The sequence below is a fragment of the Rhipicephalus sanguineus genome, chromosome 4 (genome assembly GCF_013339695.2).
Source record: "Rhipicephalus sanguineus isolate Rsan-2018 chromosome 4, BIME_Rsan_1.4, whole genome shotgun sequence".
Lineage (NCBI taxonomy): Eukaryota > Metazoa > Arthropoda > Arachnida > Ixodida > Ixodidae > Rhipicephalus > Rhipicephalus sanguineus.
The window spans coordinates 89,102,683-89,123,319 of NC_051179.1; the positions used below are offsets into that span (position 1 = coordinate 89,102,683).

General features: G+C 50.8%; 1 protein-coding gene across 3 annotated transcripts in view; it reads left to right on the forward strand.

Moving 5' to 3' along the window:
- Positions 1 to 20,406, forward strand: part of LOC119390397 (uncharacterized) — a 55,483-nt gene extending 35,077 nt beyond the window's left edge. For 2 of the 3 annotated variants that reach the window (XR_005183306.2, XM_037658008.1), the window contains exons 5-6: positions 14,826 to 14,888; positions 20,215 to 20,406. Coding sequence is in view for 2 of the 3 variants with exons in the window: in XM_037658008.1 (XP_037513936.1) it covers positions 14,826 to 14,888; positions 20,215 to 20,331 (180 nt within the window). In the remaining variant the exon portion in view is untranslated. The remainder of the gene's footprint in view (positions 1 to 14,825; positions 14,889 to 20,214) is intronic. The other variant, XM_037658009.1, reaches the window with a different exon arrangement.
- Positions 20,407 to 20,637: the final 231 nt, after the last annotated feature.

Here is a 20,637-nt window from a genome sequence, read left to right on the forward strand (position 1 = left end):
TCTTCTATGGAGACACTGGAGGTATTGTTTCTGGCGGATGCATTCATCTTCAGCATCGTGCCACACACGCTTCTTTCATTTTTCACGAGACCGGACCTCTTGCACATGCAACACCTGTTCCGCGCATACCGTGCCAGAGTATCCAACATTCTGGATTGTTTTGGATTGCTCTGGTAAGCTTTAGCGCGCAACGCGAACAGTAGAGTTTATTCTGGAACTAACGCGGCTGCCAACGATAAGCCTGGAATCTACGATGCCACATGTATACGTATAGGCAGAACGCGCCTTGGCACTGACGCAGATTACTCGACGGCTGACGACTGTTCTCGATAGAACGGTCGCCGCTATGTTCTCGCCGCTATCAGTGTACAGCGTGAATCACTTTTACGTTGTCTTTTCATTTTCCGAGAACAAGTTCGCCCAAATTATGAATTTCGGCTTGAGCACACCGACTGCTGCCTTCGTCAACGTCACGAGCATGTGACATCTGGTGGAAGTGCTTCCCGGTCAACGTACCGAACGCCCCCCCCCCCCTCCCCCCGAGCCGTGAGCCAAGCCTCCGCGGTCAAAAGGATATCGACGCCAACCCCGACCAGCTAGCTAGCCGCAGGCAGCAAGGTCTTCCACCTGAATACGGAGCCCTACCCCACAAGACCAAGGCCACAGCGACGAAGACAACAGCCACAGTGACGCCGCCTGTGTCGCCTACAACGGTCGTCATGCATCAACTTTCCGCGGATCAGCATGTGAGCATCCAGAAAGCTGGCTGGAAACACATGACCGGGTTGCCGCGTTCAACAACTGGGACTGTGACGAGAAGCTTTGCCACGTCTATTTTACCCTTGAAGATGGCGCAAGGACCTGGTGCAGAATCGAGAGCCCACGCTAACATCATGGGACCTCTTCCGCACAGGATTTCTGAACATCCCTACGAGCGTCATTCGGAAAGAGAGGGCTGAAATCCTTCTGGAGACCCGTGAACAGCACGCTAACGAGAACATCGGGATGCCGACCTCGCCATGTCCGAGGAAAAAAAAGGTTCGCTTCCTGATGCAGGGAGTGAAGGAAGAACATTTCCCGGACTTGTGCGTCACCCCCCGAAGACAGCCTCGAAATATAATTCGTAGGCCACAACGATCGCATAGGCGCGAGAAATCCGCACCAGGCAATACGACCGCCGCATGCCCACGATGAGTTACGAGGAGGTTCAAGCGCTCGGAACCAACGGGCTGCGCGAGACGTTCAGAGCGGTCGTAAGTGAGGAGCTGCAGAAGATGTTACCACATCGCAACGTCAGGTGGATTCGATCATCCATATCGTTCGTGAGGAAGTGCGGCAATCGCTGGAATTCCCAAACCACCGCAGCCTCATCTGGAAGCTATGAACTATGCTGCTGCAGTACGTCGTCACGCTCCCCCTCCGCGCCCACGTCAAGACGGTGCACCGCTGAAGTGCCGTCGCGAGACACCGATGCCACCACCGACGTCATCCCGCTCCTCTGTCGACTGGCGTTACGCATCGAGAAAGACTGACGTTTGGCGTGCCTCCGACCACCGCCCACTCTACTACCACTGCGGAGATGTCGGCCACACGAACCGCCGCTGCCAGTACCCTGAGATGGAACTGCGTGGTTTTGCCGTGAACGCGCCGCGTCCGCGGCCAGGTGAGCGACCTCGTGACACCGCCGACTACATCGCTGGAGCCCAGTGGCAACGACGACGACCATACGTTAAGCGTCGCCCGGCCGCTACATCTCGCCGCATCGCCGGCAGTAAACCGGCCCAACCCAGGGCCGATCTACCAGTACTATCGGGAAAACTTCGCGCCGCAACCTATGGAGGTGCGGTTGCCGTACGACGAAATGCCGAATCCCGCCAAATTGCTTGTTAAATAGTTAGGTCACGCCGTTTAAACTGCTCGGCACCTGCGACGTTTCAACGCGTGATGAATACAGTGTTGCAGGCTTGAAGTGGCAGACCTATCTTGTCTACTTGGATGACGACGTCGTCGTCGCATCAAGCTTTGACGAACCCCTTCGGCACTTTGGAACAGTCCTTCAAGCATTTAGGTCATCTGGTCTTCCACTGAAGTCGCAAAAGTGGCGCTTCGCATACGAAGAGCTGATCTTTCTAGGACATGTCATCAGTAAGGATGGAGTGTGCCCCGACACCCAGAAAACCACTGCCATCACTACATTCCCGCCACCCGGTGACAAGAAGGCCGTACGCCAATTTCCCGGTCTTTGTGCCTATTACCGGCGCCTTGTAAAGAACTTATCGCGGAGAACATCGCGGAGCCACTTGCTAACCTAACGAAGACAGACGTCGAATCAATTGGGAAACGCCACAAAAGCAGCATTTCAGGAACTCCAACGACGTCTTCAGTCACCGCCGATACTTGCCCACTTCGACGAAAAAGCACAGACCAAAATCACACCGACGCAAGTAGTGTTGGCCTCGGTGCTGTGTTAGCTCAAAGAAATGATGGACTTGAAAATATCATAACTTATGCTAGCCGGTGACTCTCAAAGGTGGACGCAAATTATTCGACGACACGAAAGGAGTACCTTGCCATCATTTGGGCAACGTCGAAGTTTCGCCCCTACTTGTACGCCAGGCCCTTCAAGGTCGCGAGTGACCGCCACGCGTTGTGTCGGCTAGCAAATCTCAAGGACCTATCAGGTCGCCTAGCATGATCGAGCCCCAGACTTCAGGAATTTGACATCACCGTGATGTCAAATTGATGACATCACCGTGATGCCGACTGCTTGTCCCGTGCACCTGTTGACCCACTGCCTCATGATGATCCTGATGAATACCTTCCTGAGACTCATGAGTGCCGACGAATTCACCGAACAACAACGACGTGATATGGACCTGAGGACCCTGGCAGAATACTTACAAGGCAAGACCACCATTGTATCCAATGTATTTAGACAAGGATTGACGTCGTTTGGCTTACAGAACGACGTTGTTCTAAAGAAGAACTTCACGCCGGTCCCAGCCAATTACCTTCGCATGTTACCTTCAGCATTGCGACCAGAAGTCATCCAGGCCGGACACGACGACCTGACGGCTGGCCACCTCGGTGCTTCCCTCACGCTAGCGAGGATGCAGGAAAAATACTACTGGCTGCGCCTTTCTGCCGCCGTCGCTCGCTATGTAAGGACATGCCGAGACTGTCAGTGACGCAAGACACCACTTACAAGACCCGCAGGCTTTCTTCAGCTAATCTAACCACCTCAACGACCGTTCCAACAAATCGGGATGACCCTACTGGGCCCATTTCCAACGTCAGCTTTGTAGTGGATCATCGTAGCTACGGACCACCTCACTCGCTATGCCGACACCAGGGCCCTACCTAAAGGTAGTGCCACCGAAGGAGCTATATTCTACGTTGAGAACATCCTGCTGCGTCACGGTGCTCCAGAAGTCCTCATCACCGACAGATGTATGGCTTTTACGACGGACCTAACACAAGCGATACTGAAGTACAGCCAGACAAGTCACTCACGGACAACTGCCTACCACCCGCAGACGAAAGGCCTCACCGAGCGGCTAAACAAAGCTCTCGCCGACATGCTCGAAATGGACGTCGACGTCGATCACAAGGCATGGGACGCCATCCTTCCGTACATAACCTTCGCTTATAACATGGCACTGCAAGAAGCAACACACATGACGCCGTTCAAGCTGGTTTACGGAAGGAGCCCCTCATTGACTTTTTGCAACATGTTGCCGACCGTCAGTGACGAGGACAACATGGGCGTTATGCTCTACCTTCAGCGCGCCGAAGAAGCCCGACAGCTCGCCCGCCTACTCATTAAGAATCTAATGACAACCCACAGTTGCCGTTAGAATCTTCAACGACGCTTCGTGGAATACCGGCCTGGTGACCGTGTCTGGGTTTGGATGTCGATACGCTGACGCTGACTTTTGAATGTTTTAATTTGAATTTTATTTAGGCAGGCGTTTTCTCGGATGAAGGAGCTAACGGCAAATGCAACTGCCTGGAAAAGGCCCCTCAACCCATTATTGATCAGGGTAGAAAACGCCGTAAACATAGTGCAGCAATACAGAAACAAGAAAAGAAGATCAAAATGTATGAACAGGCGATTAAATATGTATACGAAAAGTAGGATAGTTACGTTTTATACATACTGCAGTAATGCGTAGCCAGGAAGTATTTATACAAGCAATAACGCTGATCAATGTTACGAAAACAGTATAGAACAAATAGGGGAAAATATTAAAAGCAAACATAAACGATATCAACACCGCAAGAAAAGCTGCATACCTTATAAGGAGTGTTCAGAATAAGCAAAACGTAATCTTTAACCTTTTTTCCTGAGGCTGTATGCAGAGCTGCAATCCTGAAATATTACTAGCAATTCTTGGTTATTATTAGCGAGAAGCTTTTTCAACGGTACTTCGGACCATACAGAGTATTTCGACGCCTCGGCGCACTCGACTACGAGGTTGTCCCCGATAGCAAGACAAACTCTCAGCGGCGCCGGGCACGCCCCGAAGTCATGCATGTGGTGCGTCCTAAGTGTTTCTATCCGCGCTAGCAAACTTTGAAAACTTTATTTTGCCACATCTTTTCGTGTTTTTCCTGTATTCATCTGCAGTCACTTTCTTCGAATCCGTGTTCTTTTGCAGCATCGGGACGATGCTCTTTCAGCGGAGGGCAATGCCATGCGCGCTTCTTTCTTTTTAGGGGCGAAGCTCCTTAAGCCGTGGGTCGTGCGTCCCCGATGTATGTAGTAGCCAGCTCTCGTTTAGTTCGTGGAGTGTCCGCTAGATGGCGGTACTTGTATATGATGAAAAGACGGCTCAAGGCCGGCTAGATAACTGAGGACGATGAAGTGGGGAAGCTCGAGCAGCAACCACGATTTCTCTGAGGAAGACGACGCTCGGGTCTTCGGTTCTTCGGACGTGTTCAAGGCCGGCTAGATAACTGAGGACGACGAAGTGGGAAGCTCGAGCAGCAACCACGATTTCTCTGAGGAATACGACGCTCGGGTCTTCGGTTCTTCGGACTTCAACGCCTGATGCTCACCACCCCTTCACGAAGCGGTTCTGCCAGTCCGATCCCGCAACCCGTTCCTGCAGTGGATACTCCTGTCCACCGCTACACAAGCCCTACATCAGGAGAAATGGCCACCACCGGCGCTTCACAGGTGACTGTTGAGCAGCCGATGTGAGATGCGAGATGTTATAAAACTATACTTGTAGTATGATGAAAAATATGCGTAAATACGACAGGAACAGACCGTTTCTACTCGTCGGCGATTTCAACGTTGACGTTGCAGACGCAAATAAGCACTGGTTGATGCAACACATGGTAATCAGATATGGACTCAGATGCATATCGTTTGACCACCCGAAACCAACCACCATCAGGGGGACTTGCATCGATGTAGTGTTTGCCAACTTCAAGGTAACACCCATACAAGAACCGCTTTCCCTGCATTTCACCGATCACAAAGCGGTGATAATGAAGGGACCACGGAAACCAACAAAAAAATTTGATGTTTAACATTTCTCACGTGTTTACTTTAGTGGGGCGAATTACTCGTATTCACGGTTTACCGATGATGCCCACCGGAGCTTCGCCCCACTCATCATCATTCACCCCGTGGATATGCTGTAATTTTTCATGAGACCGGACCTCTTGCACATGCAACCATTGTTTCGCGCGTACCGTGCCAGCGTATCAAACATTCTCAATTGTTTTGGATTGTTCTGATAAGCTTGACCGAGCAACGCGAATAGTAGATTTCGTTCTGGAACTAACGCGGCCGCCAACGATAAGCCTGAAATCTTCGACGACGAGATGTAGAAATGCCGACGCGCCTTAGCGCTGATTAAATTACTTTATTTATTCTTCTTTATTTCGTGATACTCTCAATCCCGTCAGGGCTTAAAGGGTCGACAGGCATTATGCTACAGGCATTCACACAAGTATACAATAGTTAGATAGGGTTAAAAAATAATTAACAGAAATTATAATAATTATGGATCTATGTTATTAAGGAGGGCAAGAAGATAACTTATAATTAATTTATCTGAGTTAGATGTGAAGCATAATTACAAACGAAATAATGACAGCGTGTCAGACTTGTTGCTGACAGCACAGAGTGGCCAGCAAGTCCAACAAATTTGTCAACAATGGGCTGTGCGACAACAGTCTCCGCTGAAGCGTTCCAGTCACGAACAGCCCGCGGAAGGAAAGAAAAACTGAACGTACTGCTGGCCCAAAGACTCGACTACTAGCTGTATCTTCTTGTAATGATAGCTCTTTAGATAGCTGCTAGCATTACAGGAGGTTAAGAAATGTAAACATTTAACGTACCTTATATACGCGCAGCTATCGCGGTCAGGGTCATGTCCCGAGTTCGTAGCGTCACTCATTGGACTGGATGGCGTTGAATAAGCTTACGTGAAAGCGCGAACGTCCTGCCAAGCGAGTTGAGAATCTACGCTGCTTTGGAAGAGAAGCGCGATAAGTTTTACTACTTATTCGCAAACGTTAGCGGTATGTAAACAGACTTGAACAGTTCACTGTTCATTTCACTTGTGTTGCGTATTTTACATGCTGTTATAATTAATCCTTTTAATGTTATTAGATGCGAAGCATCTTATAGCGGAGTTCAATCCGGTGGTGGCCGTGGTGGTGTGCGGCGTGAACACCCTTACTGCACATGCGCAAACCCTCTCCACGCACCTCCTCTGCACTCCCCCTCTCCCTCTCTCTCTCCACTTCCCCTCTTCACTCCTCCTCTGAAACGCGGGCTCGACATGCCGAAATTCTCTCCTGCGCAACGCCGCGATGAGCGCCAGCGCATGCGCGCCCCCACCCCTCTCCTCTCCTACGCTGTCTCCCTTTCGTGCGCCTGTCGACCACGTTCCCCGCTCGCCCTGTGAGAATTAACCGCCAGGCTAGAGGGAAGACACGACGTGCGTAGCGTTCCTCTTCGCGTTCCACGACGCGAGGTCGGTAGCATCCCCGAGGTCAGTAGCATGCCCAGCGAACGCCAACGGAACGCGATCGTATAAGTGCTCCGGCTTCACATCGCCTCATGGTCCCCTTTAGCGAGAGATGGTGCAATTTTTTTTTGTTCATCGAGGGTCCCACTACAGCCGCTTGACGTTGGGACCCTAGTCTGCCTGCTGCTAACTACGAATTTTGTATTTTGAATGAATAAACCGAATAAAGAGAGAAAAAATTCACACTCCACTTCCACTTGTAGTCGTGTGGACCTGTGTACACAAAACGTTCATCGACAAAATAAATTGATAACTTCATCGACCAGCGGGTTATTGCGGACTAGAGCACTGCACGGGCCGGATTTTACGGCCTGGGCCCGCTTTATGAAGCCCGAGCCCAGCCCGGGTCCGTGGTTCCAAGCGCGGGCCCGGCCCGGGCCCGGGCGTACATGACCGAACCCAGCACGAGCCCGTCCCGGGCCCGGGCGTACTTGACCGTACCCAGCCCGAGCCCGGCCCGGGGCCGTCGTTCCAAGCCCGGGCCCGGACGTTCATTACTAAACTAATCCAGGGCGCGCTTGTTCATGACCATGCGTGACCCGGGCCCGCTAGAAGATATTAGTTGTTGATGATGATTATTAATGATGCCGTGCGCTTTGTAGCGGGCGATCGGACGGAAAATCCGGTGTGTACATGCATCGAAATGTTGCTTTGCCCGCTGTGGTAGCTCAGCGGTTAAGCTGTTTCGCTGTTAAGTCCTAGGACGCGCGTTCGATTCCCGCGGCCACGGCGGCCGCAATGTGATGGGGGCGAAAGGCAAGAACACCTGTGTATATACTTATCTTTAGGTGCACGATAGAGAAATCGAGGTGGTCGAAATTGATCCGGTGCCACTACGGCGTGCCTCGTAATCATATCGTGGTTTTGGCACGTAATACCAAGGAATATAAATGAAATGTACCGTATGTGTCAACCTCGAAAAAAGACCGAAATCTTTATTCCTCCCATGGGAACAACCGTGATCTGGGCCATTGTTAGCCATTGTTAGGGCTGTTAATATATATATATATATATATATATTGTAGTGATAAATACGGTTACCATAGAGAACGATGAAGAAGACGGTTGTTGTGGTTGGCGCTCGTGCCGGCTCCGTTTCGGGGAACTGACTGCTGTCCCGTCGCTGTCTCGCCTCTAAGACGCTCACCGTACCTGAACTATTAAACGCATACTAACAATTGGTGGAGCGTGCTGGGCACTTCACCCTGGAACTTCGTTCTCGGACTCTACCTCCCGCCTCGTCGATTCCTGACGACATGGCCCAGCAAGCTGCTACCCCAACCCCATCTCTTACCTGTTCCGGCATGCCAAGACAGCGGGATCCGGTGATTTTCAACGCCTCCGACGAGCAAGACGCCGAAGACTGGCTATCTTCATATGAAATAGTAAGCGCGCACAATAAGTGGGATGAAGCCGATAAACTTGGCTACCTTCACTTCTATCTCGCGGGTGTGGCACAGCTGTGGTTTAACAATCACCAAGCTGACATTCCTAACTGGTCGTCCTTTAAGACACGCTTCGCGGAAGTATTCGGCCGACCCGCTGTTCGCAAGCTCCGCGCCGAACAGCGCTTGCGCGGCCGCGCGCAGCGTTCTGGTGAGACCTTCACGTCTTATATCGAGGATGTTGTGGACCTCTGCCGTCGTGTCAATCCAGACATGTCTGATAGTGACAAAATCCGGCACATTATGAAAGGTATTGAAGACGACGCCTTCCACATGCTTGTTGCCAAAAACCCCCAAACTGTCGCAGAGGTGGCTCAGTACTGTCAGAGCTACGACGAGCTGCGGAGACAGCGCATTTCTACGCGACAGCCGAGCTTCGACACGGCCGCAACGTCTGCATTAACCGTTGGCGCTGTTTCTACCGACCAGACCACGTTAATGCAACAGATACAGCAGTTCGTCCGCGAAGAAGTGGCGCGACAACTGTCTCTTGTGCCTTACGTTCCGGCCAGTGCGCATACGCTGACCCCGACGCTCAGACAAGCGATAGAGGAGCAAGTCTCTGACGCTCTCCCTTCCACCTACCATCCTTCGCCTACCTCCGCACCTCTGACTTACGCTGAGGTCGCCAGACGACCATCGCTGTCGCTACCACTCGTCACGGACCCTGCTCGACAGGCTAATGCCTTCTACGCAGCAAGTCCGCCTGTACGCCCGGACCCGCCCCCTTTTCGCCGTCCCGCACCACCGTCCTCCAATCCTTGGCGCACACCCGACAACAGGCCGATCTGCTACTCCTGCCGTCTCCCTGGCCATGTCGCCCGTTTCTGTCGTCGTCGTGATTTCCGCCAAGGTGCTGGCGAAGAAGGGTACGGCTACTATCGTACAGAGCCACCTCAGTCGAGTTCCTTCCACCCCACGTCGGACACGTCATCGTCAAGTCGTCGCGGCTTCGACAGGCATCGGTCACCCTCACCACGGCGCCGTTCCATTTCGCCTATGGTTCGTCGCCCGCCACCCGTCCCAGCGGAAAACTAACCGTCGCAGTTCCCGAGGCAAGAGCTGCGCTCATATCGAAAACTTCAAGGCCTCGATTTCTACCCGCCAACGAAATAACTGTGTATATTGATGGTGTAGCTGTGCAAGCGCTCGTTGATACTGGTGCTGCTGTGTCTGTGCTGAGTGGTGAACTGTGCCGCAAGTTAAAGAAGATTACGATTCCGCTTTCCGACGTCTCTCTCCGTACGGCAACTTCGCACCACATCCAGCCTTCTATGGCGTGCACAGCTCGGCTAGTCATACAGGACGTTTTGTATGCAGTTGAATTTGTCGTATTTTCACCATGTTCGCATGACATCATCTTGGGCTGGGACTTCCTTTCCGCTCATCATGCCGTCGTTGACTGTGCGCGTGCCGAACTAGAGTTGTCAACGATGTGTGAACTGCCGCTGTGTCAAACGCCGATGTATGACGGGCCCTCTGACCAGGCATTATCTTCTCGAGTCATCGTCGCTGCGGACACTCACATTCCTCCTCTGTCCTCTGTTCTTGTGCCACTCTCTTGCGACGGCGCGCCCTCTGTCAATGCCCTGTTTACACCCTCCGAAGCATTTGGCTCTCGCAAGAGCTTCCTTCTCCCATTCGCAGTTGTCACTATAGAAAACTCTTGCGGCGCCATCTATATCACGAACCCGTTTTCTTCCCCAGCCACCTTGTTCCACGGCGAACTAATAGGTCACCTTGAGGAAATAGTCTCTGTTTACTCCAGTCACCTGCCTGATGGCTCGACAACTCCTCACGTCAACAGCATGACCTCTGATACCACTACCACTTCATCTCTCGAGCCATTCCTTCCATCGATTGATTCCGGACTCCCCCCTGCTCAGCGTACGCAACTCTTGGCGCTACTTGATCGCTTCAAGACGTCATTCGACCATAACCAACGTTCTTTGGGCCGCACGTCTGCCATCGTTCACCGCATTGACACCGGCACCCACGCACCTTTGCGCCAGCATCCGTATCGAGTCTCTCACGCTGAACGCCGGGTCATCGACGAGCAGGTGAGCGACATGCTTCAACGTGGCGTAATCCAACCTTCACACAGCCCTTGGGCCTCCCCGGTTGTGCTGGTGAAAAAAAAGGACGGCAGCATCAGATTCTGCGTTGATTATAGACGTCTTAATAAGATCACGCGAAAAGATGTTTACCCGCTGCCCAGAATTGACGACGCTCTCGATTGCCTGCAAGGAGCAGAGTTCTTTTCTTCTTTAGACCTTCGATCGGGCTACTGGCAGGTTCCTATGAATGAAGCCGACCGCCCCAAGACTGCGTTTGTAACTCCTGACGGACTGTACGAGTTCAACGTGATGCCGTTTGGCCTCTGTAATGCGCCTGCCACCTTCGAACGTCTGATGGACAACATCCTAAGAGGCCTAAAATGGAACACGTGCCTGTGCTATCTGGATGACATCGTCGTTTTCTCGAAGGACTTCGACTCCCACCTCACTCGCCTCGCAAGCGTCCTCACTTGCCTTGCGGACGCGGGACTGCAGCTGAACTTGAAGAAGTGCAATTTCGCCGCACGCCAGCTTACCATCATAGGGCACGTTGTCAGCAAGGATGGTGTCCGTCCCGATCCTGCCAAGCTTCGCGCTGTCGCCGACTTTCCCAGGCCGTCTACACTAAAAGAACTCCGTAGCTTCATAGGCCTTTGTTCGTACTTTCGCAGATTTGTGCGCGATTTCGCGACGATAATCGCCCCACTCACACAGCTACTTGCCGACAACCAAGACATTTCGGCGTGGTCTTCCGCTTCCGACAAAGCATTCGCCTCTTTACGCCATCTTCTGACATCCCCACCTATCCTACGCCACTTTGACCCGGATGCTCCAACCGAAATCCACACGGACGCTAGTGGAGTAGGCCTCGGCGCTGTTCTTGCCCAGCGTAAATCTGGCTTCGACGAGTATGTCGTTTCCTACGCCAGTCGCACTCTCACTAAAGCAGAAAAGAACTACTCAGTCACGGAAAAAGAATGCCTTGCCATCGTTTGGGCAATCACGAAATTTCGACCTTACGTATATGGCCGCCCATTCGACGTCGTGACTGATCACCACGCTTTGTGCTGGTTATCGTCATTAAAAGACCCATCTGGTCGCCTAGCTCGTTGGGCGCTCCGTCTTCAAGATTATGACATCCGTGTCATCTATCGGTCAGGCCGTAAGCATTCGGATGCCGACGCTCTTTCTCGTTCGCCACTTCCCCATGAGTATGGTGTTGCGTCTATTTCGAGCAGCGATTGTTCATCTCTTGAACATGCCGACATGTCATCTGAGCAACGCCAGGATCCATGGATAGCCTCTCTCCTAGAGTATCTATCTCAGGCGTCTCCACATACAACCAACCGCTCGCTTCGACGCACTGCTCGCCACTTTAAAATCCGTGATGGCCTCCTGTACCGCCGAAACTATCTGTCTGATGGCCGCAAATGGTTGCTGGTAATTCCTCGCCATCTACGTTCCGACGTCTGTGCCTCCTTTCACGCGGATCCGCAATGCGCCCATGCTGGTGTGGTGAAGACATATGCACGCCTCCGGATTCGATACTACTGGCGCGGAATGTACCGCTTTGTTCGGCAGTACGTCCGTTCATGCTCCAAGTGCCAACGCCGGAAGAGCTCTGTGCACACGACCACAGGTCCACTCCAGCCACTGCCCTGTCCCTCTCGGCCGTTCGACCGCATAGGGATCGATTTGTACGGTCCCCTACCGTACACACCAGATGGCAACCGCTGGGTGATCGTCGCTGTGGACCACCTCACGCGCTACGCTGAAACTTCCGCGCTTCCAGAGGCCACAGCGCGTGAGGTCGGCTTGTTCATCCTTCGAAAGCTCGTTCTTCGGCATGGTGCACCTCGCGAGCTACTCAGTGACCGCGGACGTTCCTTCTTATCCGAAGCCGTAGAAGCCCTCCTCCGCGAATTGCAACGTTGTCCATCGAACTACTACCGCATATCACCCGCAAACCAACGGGATGACCGAGCGCTTCAATCGCACACTCGGCGACATGCTCTCCATGTATGTTTCCGATGACCACACGAATTGGGACCGCATACTGCCGTTTGTCACGTATGCTTACAACAGCGCCATTCAGTCTACTACGGGGTTTTCTCCGTTCTTCCTGCTTTATGGTCGGGAACCTTCCTCATTCTTGGATACTATTCTTCTGTACCGACCGGACCCCTCAGAAACTACGACTCTAGCCGAAGCCGCCACTTATGCCGAAGAATGTCGGCAGCTCGCACGCTCGCTTACCACGCACGACCAGGCCCGCCAGAAACACTCTCATGACCGAAACTTATCTGCTTCGTCATATTCACCTGGAACAATTGTGTGGCTTCGCGTGCCCTCATCTGCCCCCGGCCTTTCCGCAAAGCTCGTCCCTAAGTATGACGGTCCTTACCGGGTCGTACGCCAGACTTCACCGGTCAACTACGTTATTGAGCCTCTTCAGCCACCTACGGATCAACGCCGCCGCGGGCGCGAAACTGTTCATGTCGATCGATTGAAACCTCACTACGACCCACCAGTATTACCTGTGCCATAGGTCGCCAGGATGGCTCCTTTTCTGCCGGGAAGGGATTGTAGTGATAAATACGGTTACCATAGAGAACGATGAAGAAGACGGTTGTTGTGGTTGGTGCTCGTGCCGGCTCCGTTTCGGGGAACTGACTGCTGTCCCGTCGCTGTCTCGCCTCTAAGACGCTCACCGTACCTGAACTATTAAACGCATACTAACAATATATATATATATATATATATATATATATATATATATATATATATATATATATATATATATATATACACGTGTGATCTGGCGTGCTTATGAGGAAACCCCCACCACGATGTACTTGTTACTTTGACAAAGTCTGGTCCAGCAGACGAAACGTCAGTGAAAATATACAGTGCCAATCTATATCTGTACTGGTGAAAAAAATAGCACTTCAACTGTGTTTCTATTTTAATTGCTAAGCTTTAATAACAGCCAGCTCTTTGCACGTGTCACTTCAGCTTGGCACAGTATAACTTAGACCACGCAATGCATAACGCTCGAGTGTGCTCGAAGGCCCGACTTACGCCTTTTAATGAGCGGGTCCGAGTCCGGCCCGGCCCGCAGCCTCAAGCCCGTGGGCCCGGCCCGGCCCATGCCCGCGGCTTCAAGCCCGGGCCCGGCCCGGGCCCGCAGTTTCAAGCCTCCGCCCGCCGGAAAACGCTCCGGACGGCCCAGCCCGGCCCGCGGGCCGGGTCGGGCCCGGGCTTTCGGGCCGGCCCGGGCCCGTGCAGTGCTCTATTGCGGACAACTAGCGTAGACTGGGCCAGTCGGATGCTCATTAAAATTGGTTTCACGTACTATCGGCTCCGTATGAAACGCCAGCAGTGGTACGCATGGTGCAGTTCGCACCCTTATGATTAGGGATAGATAGGCTCTTGCGGTTTCCCACTCGTGAGCCAGTAATTTTGAGTGCGCCACGACCACAGAACAGCCGCGAAAAGAAATCGTTGCCATAGATGCGGATGTACACATTGATGGCTAGCAGACGACACCAGGAGCAATCGACACTGCACGTGTTCCTGATGGCAACTCCGCTCGATTTCGCTAGGCACATTGCTTGAACAATCAGTACAAATTGCTGTATGAACTTGCCCCCTATTGCATCAATAACTCGAGCAGGGCAGACTGGCCGGCAGCGTCGAGCGGCCTTGATGTATCGAGCGCGCGCGCGAAGAGCGGCACCCGAGTCCTCTCTCTAACTTCACAGTTCCATCGGAATAAATGTAAGCTCCGCCTTCAGTCACCGTGGTCCTACCCAGAGTGACTTTGCTTATATGCCCTAACCAATCGCATTTGCTTGTTTCCGTGACGTCGAACACCTTTCATATAGTTCAGGTAGGTGATTCTCTCATACAGACCCATGTTAGTGTCGCTCGTTTTCGGTCGAAAACTAGAACATCCTGCCAAATTTCAGCAATGAATCCGAGATCAGTGCTCGGGGAAAAGGAATCATATATAGGGACGGCGAACTTTGAATTCTTAATATGCGTAGTATTTATATTGACAGTGAAACACTACACAGCCTAGCGCGACTCTCGCACAGATGAATGGCAGGCGCGCCGCAGCTTGGGGGCGGAGCTTGTACTTATTCGTAGGTTATATAACTGACTCTAACTGGTTTGCACAAGCGCCCAAGCATACTCAGTTGAATTAGGTATACAATCAAATCATATACACCGATATAATGAGAATTGTCTTTTTTTGTTTCCATCAGCAAGTATACGTGGACTGCCTAAGCAAGAATGGTACGCCAATTAACGATGGAGGGAAATGTGCCGTACGTATTTGTTCTCTGTCATTGCGATAGCAATTGTACGGACACTCTCGGCGGCCTTTTGCCTTATATATATATATATATATATATACATAGATAGATAGATAGATAGATAGATAGATAGATAGATAGATAGATAGATAGATAGATAGATAGATAGATAGATAGATGTGCCCAAATAAAAATAGCTCAGAAAAGAATTTCGCCGAAGCGCGTGACCGGAGTTTCGAACCTGCGACCCCTCGAACCGCTACGCGCTGCGTTATGGCCCGCTCACGCTAGAGGCACGGCAGCTCGCCGTTTGCCGTTTTCCGATCCCAGGCTGCCGTGCGCAAGTGATTTCGTTCGCGCACGTCAGCCGTTCGGAGAATAGGTCCGAGACCCATTTTCTCGCCGTTCTCCGGCTGCTGGAGAGTGACGTGGCCAATCAGCGCGGAGGAGCGGTTGCCATGACTACCAATGCTACGGCGCAACGCGTCATCTGCTTGCGGCTTTCCGCCACGTGTGCGTCTGCCGCGGGACGCTTCGAGCTGCTTGCTTTCTGCTCCGCGCTTTTCACGCTCGAAGTGCGGATACGTCCGTGTCGTGGTCAGGCATGGTTCCAGTAGTCAATGGAGCGTTTTAGTCTGTCCGGCATTAAAAAAGTGTCACGTAAAACCAAATAAAGTGTCCCCAAGCTGGCGCCAGATCAAGTGGCGCCAGCTATGGAGGATTATAAACAACTAAAGAAACGCGTAATCTATGTCTTCCGAACATTCGCAAGCGCCCATCTCGACTGGCTAAGCCTATAGCATCGATTATTTGAGTGTGGCTCCCAAAAACGGGGCCGAATCGGCACGAATACATTGCTGTCGAAGCTTAAGGACAGGAATCTAAAGCAAATCGAAGCATCAATTCGGAGCATACAAGCTACAGAGCACACGGCAGCCACTTGATAGATTCGAGGTGGACGACAACCGCTTTTGGTAGTGCGGCCATGTTTTTCGGAGGCGCGAATGCTTCGCCGTCGAAGCTTGCCGTGCACGATGGACAGCTCTCGCGCGTGCGGCGACGGCCGATGTTCTGCGGCACCATGCCGTTGCGGCAGGCTTGCCGCTAGCGTGAGCGGGCCAATAGAAAATTGCGCGAAACAGTTTACATCCTCCAGCACGATAACGACAAGCTATTTATATACACCAGTTACCGTTGGTAGTACGCAGAGCTCGGAGGGCTTCAACGTGTTCATTGTCACCCCCGAGATGGCGCGAAGGAAGCACTTAGGCCCTTGCCCCGCTAGCAGCTGCGTTGGGTAGGCTGATGTTGTGTTCGGAGGAGCAGCAGTGTTTAAGAGTTCGATCAAACTACTAGTTCACTGTAGATCAGACGCAGGCCGCATTGGGTCAAACGCGGTTATGCGAGACGTGGGCCATGCTGTGTTTGCGTCGTCTCGCTGGTGACGCATGCTAGATTTTTTTTTGCGTCTTGGGACAACGCGAGCGCAAGAGCCCAAGAGCGCTCTGATTTTTAGCGTGCGCCCTGGCACCTTGGAAACTCTTCGGTCACCAAGATGCTTGGGTCCCCAGTTATAGAACCCTACTGTTTCGCCGGAGTTGGGATGTGTGCCTCGGACTTGTACTTTAATATACAGGGCGAGGTCGCTCGTTCTCGCGCGCTTATCTCTTGAGGGGGAATCTTTGTACACCTTGTGCTTTCACGGCAAAGCTTTGTCGCGTTCTCGAGAAATTCTTCCTACACAAATAAAAGTCAGAATATATCAAGCACTATTTCAATCTCATATAAATTACTGCAGTCTGGTTTGGCTTACTACTCAACGTAACATCAACAGAATATTGGTTTTGCAGAAGAAAGCTGACCGTCACATTGTCAACATTGGTTATTTATCGCCGACTTCGACATATTTTCGCAAGTACAGTATAATTAAAATCCTATATATGTGTCAGTTCCGCATCATGCGATCATTTTACATATGTTCTTCTGCATTTAAACAATTTCTTCAGTTAACTGCTGTTCTGCAAAGCAACAGTCACGCTATCTACACTCGTAATGTAGGGGACTGGCTTATACCGCGTTTTCGCACTGACTATAAACTGCAGTCTTTGAAATATAACCTCCCACGTATTCTAAATACGCATAAACATATACATAAACCTACACTTAATACATTACGTGAAATATTTCTGAATTGCTAATGTATTCATACATTTCAAATATTTCATAAATTTGCACTATATTTCACTGTATATGGCTGTGTTTTCTTGCACATGTAGCATTACCATTTCATTTCTGTAAATAAATTTGAGCGGTCTGTAATGTATGCTGTTAGAATAGTGGTTATGCAAAAAATCATTACCTGTCACGCTTGCATGGGTATTTTTATGTGCTTTGTTTATGTAAATAATTTTTTTGTTCTACCATGTGTGATGTGACTTGTACATTTGTTGTAAATCTTTTCAGCTGTCACTTGTTGTCGTGTAATTGGTCTCTTGGGCCCCAGTCAAGCTGATTTATTAGAGCTTTTAGCTCAGGAGACCATCCAGAATGCAATGTTTTCATTTTATTCTGGAAAAGGAGAATTAAATAATTAATTAAATATATCACAATTTATAATTAATTATTTGATTAATTAGTTAATACGAGTGCGGCGGTTTGAAAATGAATCTGTTGGATGTTAGCGCCTGTATTCGTCAGTGTTACTTTTTATCTCGTGTATGCGCTAGAAACAGCAAAGGAACACCAATATGCCCAAACCTACGTGATTTCACTAATCATCAAACTAACATGGCAAAGATTTCGGACGCGCTTTTGGATTTTGGGTTTCCCTGTCGGCGATCCATGCCGCATGGGTTGTCACACTGTAGATGGCGATCCACCCGTGCGCGTCGCCGTCCGTGCACAGGTCAACACGGAAGCACTTCACGTCGCCAGTCGGAACCACGTTGCTTATCGAAACTATCACCCTATCGAAACCCACTCGCAAGAACCCTCGCGCGGATCTGCGGCGTGGAGGGGGGCGAGCGTGCGTTCGAAAATTCGCGCGCCTGCCCAGTCACGTGATCTCAAGAGAAGAACCAATAGCGCGCAAGCGCTCCCGGCGGGCGCCGCTGGCTCCCTCCTCGCTCTCTCTTTTTTCTCTCCCGCGTGTGCTGCAGTGTCAGCAATTGATAATACGAGACCCGGAGGACGTTGAAAACTGTGAAAAAGACGAGTAGTGGCGCCATCATCATTAGGATCATGTTATTGTATTCGAATACAGAACAATAGCGGGGGGCTTCTCCATCAGGACGGCAACTCATCCTTTTCTCTACACGCTATTTTTCTAATATCCCAAATGTGTGACACTGGCTCATATTTCGATACCAATTATGCAGCAAAGTAGCTTTTACATAAGTTGTAAAAGATCACTGCTTGTATAGGGAACCCAAGCTCAAGTTTACGGCGCGACGACAGTGCCGCGCTGCGGCTTTGGAGAGGAGCTCTGGCTAAAGTGGGAGCGGGCGCAGCCGACTCAGCCTGTTTTTCGGCAGCGGGAACATGCGCGCGCGCGCGTTGCTCAGTCGATGCGGGGAACAGGGACGCCGTGCCGACAGCTTGGCACGCTGAACCGAGAGGCTTGCTTCGCGAAGCTGCATTTCCGCGTTGGCACAAGCGACCCCGCGGAAGCGGTAGCGAGGTCCGAAGTATTGCAGTGTCGTGGCCTGCCACAACAGTGCAGACAACACCAAGGCACGAGATTCACGTGTGAAATTGTATCGGTTTTCGGGCATGTCGCAAAAAAATAAAGGCGACAAGCATGGATCACTGCAGTAAGAAAAATCAAGTACGTCCTAGCTGACGGTGCTGTCTCGCCTTCTGTTTTGGCTCTCTGACCTCATCGCTTTCGTTCGTTTCGACTACCTGAATCGGTAAGTAATGCGGCGCATGCACGCAGCGACTACGGTAATGATTGTTCGCTGTCTTCTCGCACTGTCAAAGTCCACTTACGGTTGTAGGTTTAACAACTTTGTGTTTTGATTCCCCGTGTTCGTGAGACCTACCCGTCGTTGTTGAACGTTCACACTCCCGTTATACCGTTAACGTTGCGCGGTTGGTTGAATTCAACTGAACTCGGCACATTGTCAGAAGTTCGGAGCCTGCAACTTGCGCGTCGGGAAGGCTGCTTTATCACGCCAGAATGGACGTCTGTGTATTTTCAGCAAACTTTGACATCATTCTGCTGGTTTGCTTTGTTCTGGTCACTTTATTAATGTCCGCTAAATATATCTGGCACTTAATACATGCTTTGCAATTGCCACCTTGCAGGAGCCACCTTCTGACTTTGTGCGATTTTCTAGCCGCGTTCGCGCAGCAGGTTCGATACGCCTGTAAAGTCAATGTCCTCGTAAAAAGAGAGTGCAAGCATGACGCGAGAGCCAAAAAAACGAGGCGTATAATTCATCTTGCTTGACAGTGGTTAAAGCTCAGCTAGCTGTCTCGCGTCTTAATCGGGGGGTGGTGCTCGAGCTGCACGGAGGACTTGGCTCTAACCTTCTCAAGAAAAAGTGCCAAGGCCGTATAATTTCTTTTTTTCCCTCACGCCGCAAACGTGTGTTCACGAAAGTACACGGCTGCTACTGCAAACATGCCAAATCAAAACAACAATCATATGATTCATAGTCCACAACGCAGAACATCGATAGCGTGCACGGCTTCATTTCGGAGTGCATATGGACCATTACGCATCTTTAACATGACAGAATGAGACTTACCTCGAGGTATGGTGTAATGTGACATGGTGTAATCGTGACTTGGGAAATGCATTTCTCTTTGAGTCGGGCGTCGTTGTCGTCTATCGTCTGCTCTTCACCGTAAACGTGATTGACGAGCCTTTCTCCTTTTATCAATCTCGCTTTTCGGAAGTGCCTGTCCAGCTTGAAGACCTTTTGGAGCCCCACTTCAGGCGGTACATTGTGAGGCGCCGCAAGTGCACCGCGAGAGCTCCGTACATGCACGGAAACGAGCGGTAGCGCGTTGAAGAGAAGGGAATACGCGCGTCGTTCGCCCCCAGTTTCTATTTTTATGCCAGAGATAGCGCTGCAGCAGCAGCGCCACTAAGCGATGCTTGTGGATCCTGTAAACGTGCTTTGTTTAATAAAATTGGCATCAGAAAGTGTGAGGTTACTGCATTGCGTGCCCGTCTCTTCTTTCTTACGTTTACTTATGCAATGTCGTTGGAGCTTGTCGGTTTCAATAAAGCCCATCACTCTTCATTCTTTCAATCAAATCATCGCTTTCCACAATGACCTGTCATACGCGCTTTGAGCGTCACATGCAATGCTTCTCTTTCTTTCAGTTGATGGTTGTCTTCGAAGAAAGGAAAGAGAACGTTAAACAGACGTGTATGGAAGGAGTTTGCAGGAATGGCACCTGTACCAACATCAATAAAACCGACTGCTCTAATAACAAATGAAAACAAACGGCGCGAAGGAGTCCAGTACGCCATTTCAATAAAAGCTCTTGTAAGGGCGTTGTTGTGTTTACTGAAGGTAAAAGCTTTAAATTGAAATGCGCCTAAGGATGTCACTTTGTTATCCACCAGCATAGCGTTCTGATCGCGCATCTACTTAAGACAGTGATCGATTCAAAATGAGCATGTCTCGTTCTGAGCCATTCATTGCGTGTTTTTGACAGGCGCCACGAAAAAAAAGTTATAAAGATGTGCCCAACTTGTTATATCACAACAGTATTCGCAATTTATCTATTCTGCTAAGGTTTT